A 13,512-nucleotide genomic window follows, 5' to 3' on the forward strand; every position below is an offset into this window, starting at 1 on the left:
AATATCAGTCAAGGTTCCACCAAGAGGAATTTGATTACTCTTGGCACCCGATCTTATATATAAGATGGTACTCCATGTAGATTCCAGGTTAGAAATGGTTTCCAGCACCTTTTGGGCGATCAAAACGAATCGTGTTATCAGGGTCGGAGAAGAAGTTTATGGCGTATCTTGAAACGTCGATGGTGTGGAACGTTGCTGCCGATCTCGCGATACTTTACAGGACGCCGTCAGACAGATGGAATGTTCTCGAATGCAGTGTTAAACAGCAAAGAAAAACCGAGACAATCAAACATGTCTGCTTCTGTGTTTGCAAGAGAACGTCGTGGCATTCATCCAAACCATACAGATGCAGCACCACAAATATGGATTGCTTCAGTTTCACAAAACCGTGCAAAACTTCCCAATTTGTTGTGATCTGATGTACACCCAATCTGATGTCCACACAACATAAGGTTCCTGTTTTAAAGCTGTTGTCTTCACTGTTTCATTCATGTCAATAGTTTTACAACGTTCATAAAAAATGACAAGAGACACAGCGTACGTTTTAATATTTTAATGCACTCTACAGAGTCCTACATAATCTAGAACAGGATGGAGGAGACACAACACCATGGGAAATGCTAAACCACTGATACTGTCATATCTGTTCACTGCAATGACATGCTCCATTCACTGTACATGTTCCATGACAGTTCCTTTCATCGCAAGCTAAAAACTGTTTAATACACACTGTGAATACGAATCTGGCATATCATAAACATTAACCTAAGCATTCAGTGGGCTAATATTGAGTCGTTTCGGTCATCTTAAGGTTCATATTTTCCTGATTTTTGCGATGTTAAATGATTTGCAATGTCATTCAAGTGTCTGGATATTTTTAGTACCCCCTTGGTCACATTCTCATTACAAAATTGATTTGAAATAACACTTACAAATGTGCGATAAACGTAACATTCATATGAAAATATATATACAACTGTCAACTAATTGCTGTTCAGTAAATGGAATTAAGATTGTGATCTAAAAATAAACATCAATTCTAATTAGCACCAATCTAAAAATCTAAAAGAGAAATAAACCAGCAACTAGTGCAGTTAGTTCTGTAGATGATAATTAATCTAAGCATAAAATTTGTGACTTGGTTTACACATCAAGATCTCAAGAACGCCACATGCAACGCGACATGGTATTTGACGTTTTTAAGTAATGAATCTAACGTATGACAAAAGCTGTTGATATTTTGATGATTGACACAAACTAGACGGCCTATCGTATTTGCCATCACGTGATCACACGTATGTATAAGCGATGCTCTTGTCACAAAAAGTGCAGATTTTCAGGTTTGGTTTTTCAACAATATAGCTCACGTCTGTTTGATCTTTGTTTTTATTCACATACGAACACAAAGTCCCAAATTAGTTTTGCACGACATTAATGGTGAACACCACGTGATGAACATCTGAGGAAGTATTTTTCTGAGGAAAGATTTGGTGAAAACAAGGGTGGTCTGAGAACGACACCCTGACAACGTCCTGAAGTAGTTTGACGAAATGTACCATACAATGCATATGATGTATGTAATTTGTATTAAATGTTTTGTTGTTGTGTTTATGCTACTTCAAAATGTAACAGCCAAGAGGTTATTTATTTCCTCATACAACAAACATAGTGTATGACGTAACAAAAACGACAAACAATGCTTATATACAATAAATGGACCCTCTATAATGAGGGAGATAATCCTGAATTGCTCCAACGTATTAAAATATAACATGGGTGATAACTCAATAACGTATTCAATAAAACACTCTTAAAAACTCTAAATAACAAGGTTTAATATCAATAGTGCAAATGGAACGGCAAACACCATATAAACGTATAAATTCTAATGTTTGAGAGAATGCTGGCAATTCCACTAAATATTCCGAGTACAAATATATGTACAGGTATTAATAGTTATTGATAATGGATTTCAGTAATAACACACACAACGAGAAAAAATAGAAACAATACGTGACCTATGGAAACATGATTCAATGTGTTCCTTTGATATTTCAAATGAAACGTTAGCAATCTTTTAATAAACTATGGATCGAGAATCAATTTTATATTTTCAGTTAGATTTTTTTTTAAAAAGCCAGTTTGCGTTTCTTTGTCCGAACATAAGCAGGCATCGCGTCGTTATGTACGTTTGATTAGTAATGGACTTAACTCGAACGCAAATCTGTTTCAAACCATGAAATCCTGAAGCAAAGATCGTATATGACATTAATTATGGAAACAGGATAGATGGCGACGTGCCCCGGAACCACGGAATATTTACACGTGGTAGCTTCTCACTTCGTAAACTTTTTTTCAATGGATTTCATTTTTATAAGGGAAGGGTGTCTTTCATATTGCCAATCGGATGGACCTCTGTCAGTCCACATTGATTTGATGTAAAATGTGTTGTCATGTCAACAAGGTGGCTGTTGGGACCTGATGAAGCCAATATGTAATTCCTGTATTTGAAAGTGCACACAATGACCCAAAGACATAAAAAATTGTAGTTTTCATCTAAAATCATCTTGAACAAAGCCGTAGAGGAATGTTCCAGACAAATCGTGGAAACAAAGCTATGGGGTGATTAAATGGTCTTTGATGATAATGTAACTACTTCCAATAATATTTTCACAACCTTTTTGCCAATGGAAGATTTTCAATCTTCAAAAAATATCAGGGGAAAATATAATTGGTATACTTTGCAAGTATGATTTTACAACTACATATACGCATATATATATGTCGAAGAAATGATAGTAAAATTCATATATCTAAAATATCAACCATGAAAACTTCCATTGAAAGCAGATAAAAATATCATAGAAATATGTTCCGTGGCATCTACGTCGTTGTGTATGACGTCACAACCATATCTATTATTGAGTACAACCGTATTGAATGTATTGAGTACATCCGTATTTACCATTTCTCCCAACCTCGACCGTTTGGCATACCATGTTTGCCGTTTTTCAAAATCAGCTTTCGGTTCGTCTTGATTAACAAAACATTCTTCAGATGGATTTCGTAGCCCCGTTTTCTTTGACGAATGAACGCGAAAGGGTTTGCATCTAAAAGCATGCTTATTGTATTCAGTTTTGACTGACACAAACGAGGATTCGACGGTAGATGAACAAAATTCATATTTTATCACCGCCAAACCATATCAATACAATTTGACAGAAACGGCTTATACAGGTTTGGAATCGTTTCTCAACCAGATTGTGAAAGTTGTAATTATTACATGATATTACGAATGATCAATAAATCATAACAATACCTCCGGAAAGCCTCCATTACTCGATGCCAGTGGCGGTTTATACAAATGGTTTTCAGTATACTTGCAAAATGCAGCTTTGAGTTAAGCGTGTAAATTCCCTGAGGTGCCCCGTAATTCCATTGTTAAGACCCCTCTTTGCGTGGTTGACTCTCGTTGTCTCGAACACACATTCGAAATAACTGCAAACCTCGAGATGACCTCGTGGTATTATGCCTCAACACAACTTCCATTACTCGATGTATCCATTTACCCGATTTCGAGACAAAGAGAGTACTCGGAGTATAACCTTCGCGGGAAAGGACAGACTGTTATCAAAACCTGGACTGACCCTAAACTAGCCTTGTCTATATGCATAGAAAACTAGTTGGCTTTCTCTTCTACGTCCCTCCAAGACAGGGGTTCCGGCAACAATTCATCCGTTACCTATCATTTAATATCTTCATCCTTCGAGGGGCACTTCTTTCTGACTTCCGGCACCGCGAATAAGCAATATGTGTGAACACATGCGCACATCAACCATCTTTCGTTTTTCGCTGCTTTCGTTTTGACAGAAGGTCAACATGGCAGTTGGAGACATTGCATATTGTTTATACGCATGCGGTGCGTGACGTCACTTCCTTTACACAGCAGTCATGGCGTTGCCCTCATGGCCGTTGGGAACCTTCTCGGGGGTTGGTGTCGAACATCTCATGCTCTAAGGGAGGTAACTCGTCTTTGGATAGATGGTAGACCAGGCCCGCACCAAGACTGTCCCCCATGACGTTGATCATAGTTCGAAACCGGTCCCTGTAAGATTAACACAAACATATATTTTTGTCTCTTTCAAGGCCTTCCTGAAGACACAAAAGCGACAAGTAAAGAATTAATCATTCATGAATGTATTTCAGTTTGTAATTTAACTTTATGCTTTACTGTCAATTACCCGCCACAACACGTCTTACTTCTGTACAAGGTAAGACAATGATTCATTCACCGTCCAAATGTCCCTGTAATCAGTATGCCTATAACTTAATTCTGAGTTAGTGAGTGAGTATGGTTTTACGCCGCTTTGATCAAAATTCAAGCTACATCAGCTTTTGGTAAATTTGTCGATGAAATCCTTGGACCTTTTCATAAAATTGATTTTTGAAAAAATTTAACAGTAAATATACATAATTACACATTGTAGCCATGTGGGAATCGAACCCTGGGCTATGGCGTGACGAGCGAACACTTTAACCACTAGCCACCCCAACGCCGCTATTCATTCAGAAGATCATGGTATCATCGTATATCATCGTGACGTTATAGCCTTTTTGAGCTGCGCGGAAGTGAAATGTCGAGTGAAAATGTCAAAACCTCCTACTTTGGCATTATTTGACCTAGAAAATGAATACGTTCAGTCCCAATTCTAGTTACTCACAAGAACCAGTCAACGACCAGAATGAGAGTGATATCGTTGACAGGGAGTCCCACCGCTGATAACACAATCACCATGGTAACCAAGCCAGCCTGAGGGACACCAGCGGCTCCAATGGATGCTGCTGTGGCCGTGATACTGAAACAGAAAGCTTGATATCAACATATGTTTTAAACTAGGAATTGACATGCACACAACCGAAATTGAAATCACGCTCTGTTCCCTTTTTTATTTTCAGTGTAGCGTTTACTACATCAGCCGGAAGAACTTGTTGCAGCAGAATAATAGCTGACTTGTCAACTGCCATGTATGTCTAATAGATGAACTAATCCAGACCAAATCCAGCCTGGTAAAGGCAACATATTATGCTGAACGTTTTAATGCCTATTCAAATTGCAAATATGACAGCTTCACAAAATTTTGGTCACTATGTCACAATCTGTCACGCTATATATAATGTACTGCTATTATATTTTCAAGTACCTATTCATTTCCACCTGAATGCACATTTGCCTGTAAATCGACTTTGTATATATTTGCGAATCGTGTTTATACCAACCCATTATGTAATGAACTGTATGACCTGGATGTATGGAGAATAAAAAATAAAAAATTATAAAAAAAAAGATCCAGCCTTTTCAGTCCTGCTTTGACATGACAAATTCTTGTGAAGTATGTAACTTCGTGATCCGACCTTAAAACCATTGCGTCATGACCGTTGTTTTGAGTTCCAGAGTACTGAATGATTGAGGCACAACTATCTGCTCTGTTTTATGATTAAAATAATTCTATTAAAATAAAAGCGACACAACCCTTCACACATCCATAACAAGACTCCGCTAAAGGAGTCGCACGATATAAAATACTGTATAAAAGGTCGTGAAAAGGTCAGAATATAATAATAATAATAATGCTAATATTTGCGCCTAGAATCCAACACGACGCTGTTTCTCTGGCGTTACATTATTACCCTGACGGAATTGTACTTTCAAAGCTGCTACTAAGCTCTTCGCGCGACCGTATAGGTCCGTATACCGCTTCTCAGGTACTCATTTTGAACAGCTGGGTGGACTGAGTGCAATGTGGACGAAGTGCCTTGCCCAGGGACACAACACAGTATGAGACCCAGGTCACAAATTTTGGTGTCTCCGCCGGGATTCGAACACGTTAAAACTGGGAGTTGCATCATACACTGGTGGTGACATCAGTGGATGGGAACGAGTATTCAAATATCATTGAAGGATGTGAGGTCATAAATATACTATGAAGCTATATTTCTTATCGTTCAACCACAGGAGATGTTCTTATACATACATGCATAAGAGATACATCAGCATGGATGGGATCACAGCTGTTTCCAACTTGGATGCCTACGTTGTAGGTATCCTTACGTAAGCCAGGGTCCAGATAAGGGCCGTATCGGCGTATGTACGGATATAAAATATGCAAGATACGTTAGAAATTAATGTAGAACATACTCAGATACGCACCACAGCAATGGTGTACGGTCTTGTAATCATCTACAGACGTATTTATCTAAAACATATCAATCTGATTTCAAGCAGTGTCCCATATTTGAATTTACGTGGTAGCGACACAAAAGTGTTTCCCTTGTCGTGTTTTGGAAATTCCGGTTGCTAAGGAAACCGCGTACCGCAGCGAATCATCTCGGTTAAATTTGATTGGTCAAAATTGCGCACGGTGTATGTAAACATGGCGGCACAGATACAAATTGCAAGTTTCTTTCAGAAACAAGGCTGTGCCTCGACGATTTGTAAACGGTCAAGTAGTCAAACTGCTGTACGAATAATTAACGAACTGTTTACCAATACCACTCATTGGTCTTGTCGTAGTCAGTCATTAAATTCCATTCAGTACTCTAAATGTACTCTAAATATTTTCCCAGTACTCCTATATTGTAAATAAATAAGGAGTACCCATTCCTGATGTTGAAAAGTTAAGGGATAGATTAAAACCCCTACAGTTGTTTTCTCACGTAAAACCACGAGTGAAATTCACCGTAAACAGCTGGTATACATTAACACAAACTAACTACACCCACAACAGTGTGTATGTTCAGTATTCAAATGTGTCGACACGACAGCAGTGTTGATTGGCAACTGACCCATCTAACATTCACGTTTGATGAATGAAATTTCAGTAGCTGAACTTTTCTATAATTCCCACGCAAATGTTTTGTACTAAAGAACCTGATAAAGAACTTTAATAATGCTTCCATGCCTCTCTTTTGTTGTTCCTACAGTGGCTGGCGTAAATGGATACTATCTGGCAATAAAACATTTGAGAAGTTTTTTCGTTTCTTTTGATCCGGAACCAACCATATTACTTATCGAGCTGATACATGATGCAGATGTCTTGAAATCCATGCCTGAACTCACCAATGAACACAATCTAATGCCGTAATGTAAGGTAGGTCTTGACTTGTACATTTTCAAAAACATTAATTCTCATCACGTTTCTCCAGGAGCAATTCATCTATTTCATCTTGACAACAGGAATAGAATATTGATATTGATTTCTCACATGAGGTGGATAACAAAACCATGATGAAGTAACAAACATGAGCTCTGAATTCCAATGAGATAAATGTAATTTATCTGCTGTAAAAGCTGCTGCTTTTCTGCGGAGCATAAGCTGTATATTGTATGCTATACATATCGTTGAAGTAAAACGTTTGAAATTATTTACAGAAACTAGCATAAAGATTTAGAAATAAATCAAACATTTAATAGATGCACTTATGCATACATGTTGGCTTCTTTTCGTAAATTTGTCGATGATTTCCTTGGACATTTTCATTAAATATATTTTTGAAACATTTTAACAGTAAATATACATAACATTTATTCATACTTTGAACCGACTGGATCTTGGTGTGTTTGCATCTGCAATATTTTTTTGTTTCGTGAATTTTACAAAAACAACATAGAACACATTGATCTAATCAATCCTACTTATGATTTTGAAAAACATTACCTGTTGCCTCAAACGTAACGGGTACTGCTGCAACATTACAAGTGGTACATGACAGACTACATTGGCTATGGTACGATAATATAAGATTGATAATCATCAGGATAGTCCGCGTGTTTACGCAGTGCCACAAAGGACTTCGAGCCAAGGGTCTTAGAGGCAAAATTGCTGATTGGAATGGGACCCGCCCACAGACAGAGACAGACACACAAGCATGCATACAATAATAGACGCATACATTTAATAAAATTTCGTTTGCATTTGGGAACAGTAAAAGCAGTGTATGTATGTGGTGGGCGAACTGGCTAAACCGCCAGGCTAGTGATCCAGTGAGCTTGAGGTGATGGGATCGAGCCCACCTGAGACTGGGTGTAAAAACCTTGGAGTCAACTATATGTGCAGACTCTTTCAGTGTTGTCACAAACCCTAGTGTACAGTACACAACCCTGTGCAATGAAAAGAACCCACGAATCCGTTGGTATATGTCCAGATGGTGACCACATGAATACGTGCTAACACCTAGTTGCGGGTACAACAAGGGAGTTGAGATTGATAATACGACGTGCCGTTGAAATTGATATCCAGTGATCGAGGGAAAACAAAACGCCTTTGAGCAGCTGAGGTGGAACTCGGCGCTATACAAATGTATGTATGTATGTATGTATGTATGTATGTATGTATGTATGTATGTATGTATGTATGTATGTGTGTGTGTGTGTGTGTGTGTGTGTGTGTGTGTGTGTGTGTGTGTGTGTGTATGTATGTATGTATGTATGTATGTATGTATGTATGTATGTACACTGGGAGCTTTGAATTTAAAACTGAAATAGAATACGCTCATACAAATAAATAAATGCTTCATTTGGTACCTCACATACAGTAAGAGGCATAGTACTCTCACCTTTTCCCCAATTGCGCATATCAAGGCTCATGCTGTTGATCACTGGATTGTCTGGTCCAGACTCGATTATTTACCGACCGCCGCCATATAGCTGGAATTTTGCAGCTAACCTCACTCACCCTTTCCCTGCACTCCAATAATTACATTGGACAATATAAACATCTAAGAACTGTATTGACCTCCATTTTCATTGGTTCCTAAAACCTACAAAGTCACCCCCCGTATCATTGTGACAGGCTACGCATAAGGAAAGAATTTCTGCATGTAATTATACCCGCTGAGATGATTGGCTGATAATACTGTGCCATCACTCCCTCGGGGGGATTTGCCCTATTTGAGGTATAGCGATTATCGTATTTGACACACTGTTTGGTCTTGATCATTACCTAGGAGGTATGTATTGTGACCCAATCAAAACAATAATAACGCGTCCATATCAATATTTCTGCATTTCTTTGTCAACCATACCCAGTCTATTCCTACATCTTCTGAAGTAGAGGCATTTCTTTGTAAACCTATTAGACATTACGTCACAGACCATAACACGACTCTATCGTTGTAAATTCTGCTGACAAAATTAACTCATTGAACCATTACACATAGTGATGACTCCAAGAAAGAAACGTCGTCCATTGGTACTTTTATAATCACTGACAGTGTCTCACTGTGAATGTATATTTATACGTTTATGATGATTTTTTTCAAGAGACTTCACCTATATAATTGGTTATTATCTCAGCGGGATGTCTGTATAAAAACCATTATCCAGCCTCGCCGTACCTCGCAACAGTGATTAGATTCAGTCCAAACAACCTAGGTAACTAGCCATTAAGAACTACAAATAGCACCCCACAGTAGGAGGAAGACCAACAAACACTGATGAATGTGACCTTTAAGAAACAAGAGACCATTAATATAAAACTCCTCTAAAAGGTAATTCCTGGTATCCCACACAAGGGAACATCCGGGGAACAGTTAATGGTTTCTTTGTTCTTGCGTGCTAACGACAGCAGTGGAATCAACACTATGGATCAGAACAAGCAAATGTAAATCATTATCTATAACGATCGCTACCTATGTAAGCGCCGATGTCCATGATGACTCCTTGAAACAATGCCATATCCTTCAACAATATACGTGTTTCCTTAAGACTTATTCCTTATATGTTACTTGGACAGTCGATGTGCGTATCCATTTGAAATGATCACAGTATACTGACGCTAAAGAATAATTATTGTTTATTTAAATCGATATTTACATATTAACGATATTGTTATACGTAGAATACAGGTAGATATGCAGTTTTGAAAAGTGTCCAGAGCGTCTTCATGTGTAACAGGTCTATTGTTTTCAAAATGATTTTTTGATGATGCACAATATAATATTATATAACAAACGTGACAAGGCCCTTCCCTTATTCAGAATAAGTATTTGCTAAAAGCAGAGTCGATTGTACTGTTACATTTTCCACTGTATGATAAGGATTTGTTTCGGAATCACAATCAAATAGTGTTGGAACCGGATGCATGTGATGATAGCAATGTGAAGAATGTAACTGCTGAAAAATGAGTGAATAATGTGCGTTTGCGTTGAGAGAAACCTCTAAATGAAATCGATACTTCTAGTTACACATGGCGCTTGTGTTCAAAGGGACTTAACTCCATCTACGTGAAGAACGACGGAACGGCAAACACGGCGCTTCTCTCGTAAAATTTCGCAGACACTAGCCCTTATTGGATTGATTTTAGACCAATCACCATTATTCTTCAAACTCGGATCTGCAAATGCTGTTTGCCCAACGAACTATCATAGCGTCCAGATTGATCGTATCGGGGCGCGAGATTTCAGCGATAGCCCTAAGTTCTATGGGTCTCTTCCTATCCCTCCAGATAATGGGATTTTCTGTGTAAGGGACCAGGAACGTCTGTGACAGTCCCGAAATAATTGATTGTCTTTGGCATGAGTAAAACTCGACTTTTTCCCAAGACATGGAATGCTTGATGATAAATGAAGTAAAACTAGTCGACATTTTACCCTATTAGCCAAGCAAGCCCTACTCTGCAAAGGGAGATAATTGAATTTTCATGATTTGCTTTTATCGATTTTAGGAGTTATCTTTCTTAATCGGCGCCCCTCCGTGCAGTTGGTGAAGGAAAAAATGTGCATTTTGGTGATGAGTACAATGCAAGCCCAGACAATTGTGCACGTGTGGTGGTATTATTTTCTTTTTCTTTTCCAGAAACGAAAATAGACAGATAAAAGGTATAAATAATACATGGCTGGTTTTATTATCTAAATGCGCAATCTCAACATTCGTCACTTATTTTTGCAACAAAAATACCAGTCACCTTTCAGGAATACCAATCGATTTTTAACAGTCGAAAGCAGTCTTCAAGATGTGTCACAATTCTGGTGATATTGATTGTCGTAAAAAGTACAACATACGCCATTCTAAGAATCAAATATCGTAAATAAATTATCGCTTCATAATAAGAATGCCATGAGTAGGTGTATTCGGGCTCACAACAGTTGTTTTGTTCATTACATACAACATGCCATCAAATACGCCTCTTCTAGTATAGAATAAATAATGTATTTTACAGATTAACTACCTCCGTGGTGTAGTGGGCAGAGTGCCTGCCAAGAGAACAGGTGGTTTTGTTCCAATTTCAGTTATGGTTTACCAAAAAAACGTTTCAAATGGCTCTTGGTTGCTTCACTTGAGCAGTGTGAGTGTGTGTGTGTGTGTGTGTGTGTGTGTGTGTGAGAGAGAGAGAGAGAGTGTGTGTGTGTGTGTGTGTGTGTTTGTGTAAAATAGGAACTGCCCGCGTCGTAGCCAATATGCTGTGCCAGTATAGTTTATATGAGGTGAATATCCTCTCATTTAGCAACATAAACAGTATCCGTTTCCTGCATCGTATAATGAATATATATAAATTTTATTGTAACAAAAACTCCATTTAAATTGAAAAGGAGCTCCAGAGAGACCAGATAGTGGTGTTATCTAGACTTACTTCATTTAGAGCTTTAACATTGAAGGGAGGGCAAGGCTGTAGGGAAAATAATATACTTCAGGGACTCTGGGACAGACTACGTATTAAGTACTGTGTCCAGACAAGCAGTAAGAGGAACGAAGTCCGCCTTTAAGAAGCATAAAAGTGTCCAGTGGGACACGTGGCAATAGAGTTAGATACGTCATTATAAGACCCGATTAATAAAAGATGTAGAATGTTGTTCGTGAATAACGCTACTGAGCCATAAAGCATTATAAAACCCTTGGGGGCACCGCGTTGGAAAACCGACTGTCCCTGAGAAGCCGCAGATCGTCCAAGCATACTGAACCCCTGCTCTTCGCCATTTTAACACCGGTCTGATAAGTACCTGGAGAGTTCGACTTCTAAGGGCAACCGTGGCATTAATCCGATCATTATTACCTCAGGGTGTCGTTATGATGTCCTGGCTCGTGACTACCCTATGATGAAGAATTGGTATACACGCGATGCCATAGACGTCAGTTCTGATACGACTGCAACGATAGTTGGTCACGTCGTAGTCACGTGGTCTCTTTATCGACCCCCAGCAGATTAATGATGTTCATGGTTGGTTAATCAGGAACAATGTCGGGGGTTGTTGTAGAGCAATTATTAATTAAAAAGCATCAACGTCGGAGTTTCCAACTGGGTTGGCACCAACTTACGACCACTATTCTGTCTCTAGGTCACTGTCCTAGCACACATTATATATGTGTCTGCTATGCCCATGACAGGAATATCAATCCCCATGCTACTCAATGCTGAGAGGTGATAATGAAATCCCAGCGCCCGACTCATCATGTATATAGATGCGTGAGTTTAATGTGATTGACTTGCATGGTGTTACTCTTTACAACAAAATATTCAATAAATCGCATATAATATGTAAACACTATGCCAATGCACAGAAACTCTCCCGACATACAAACAACACTGAATCACCATCTTAGAACCAATTCACACAGCTACCTTAAAAAAGGTCATGCACTTGTCAATTAGGACTGTACATATGCTCTCCAAAAAGAGAAACGCATCGTGAAAATAGCAATATCATGTAGCAATGAAGTGAAGCTTGATTCATTTTACAAAAGGTTTTGCTCTGTTTATGAGTCCTATGGTGTTTATGTTTTGAAACATCACAACAAAACGCACCATCCGTAAAATACCCGTATTTAACAGCATGATTTTCAATTTCGGCGTGTAGTGTCACAGAATACACAATTCACATGCAATGCACGTGAAAGTTGGGGATCAGATAGTATCAATGAAGGGTATAAAAGGTTGATCGCTGTCTGTCAATTATTCACTGTATTTCGAATATTGTTGACGAACGCAAAATACCACGTCTAAGAGAAGCCAACCGTCATATCGCCATTGGTTTGCGTGAAGCTGGCCAGTATCAACGTGCAGTTGCCCGAAGCATGAATGTTCACCAAAGCACCATTTCACGGTTCTGGGAGAGATTTCGCCGACAGAATGCGGTAGCAGATCCCCTTCGTAGTGGGCGACCTCGAGCGACCACTGCGGCGCAGGAACGCTACATCCGGGTACATCACCTGCGTCATCGAACAGCTACGGCGACGAGTACCGCTCGATAAATACCCGGATTTAGGAGGCGTTCTGCACAGACCGTCAGGAACAGGTCGAGAGAGGCTGGTTTACGTGCCAGATGACCTTATTGTGGCCCTGTGCTTCGACAAAAACATTGTCGAGATCGAGTTCAATGGTGCACCAACGTTCAGGCCTGGAACCTACCGAATTGGCGTAGAATCTGGTTCAGGGATGAATCACGATTTCTACTGGAACGACGCAATGGAAGGATGCGGGTGTACAGACGTCGACGTGAACGTTTCGCCGACGCTTGCGT

General features: G+C 39.1%; 1 protein-coding gene across 1 annotated transcript in view; it reads right to left on the minus strand.

The window, feature by feature from the left end:
* Positions 1-538: 538 nt before the first annotated feature.
* LOC124261278 (excitatory amino acid transporter 1-like) overlaps positions 539-13,512 on the minus strand; it is a 98,109-nt gene continuing 85,135 nt past the window's right edge. Inside the window, exons 8-9 of the mRNA XM_046695588.1 lie at positions 4,722-4,856; positions 539-4,105 (exon numbers count right to left, since the gene is read on the minus strand). Of these exons, the coding sequence (XP_046551544.1) occupies positions 3,964-4,105; positions 4,722-4,856 (277 nt within the window). The 3' untranslated portion in view covers positions 539-3,963. The remainder of the gene's footprint in view (positions 4,106-4,721; positions 4,857-13,512) is intronic.

Source organism: Haliotis rubra, unplaced genomic scaffold (assembly GCF_003918875.1).
Source record: "Haliotis rubra isolate DU_JTF1 unplaced genomic scaffold, ASM391887v1 Scf794, whole genome shotgun sequence".
Classification (NCBI taxonomy): domain Eukaryota; kingdom Metazoa; phylum Mollusca; class Gastropoda; order Lepetellida; family Haliotidae; genus Haliotis; species Haliotis rubra.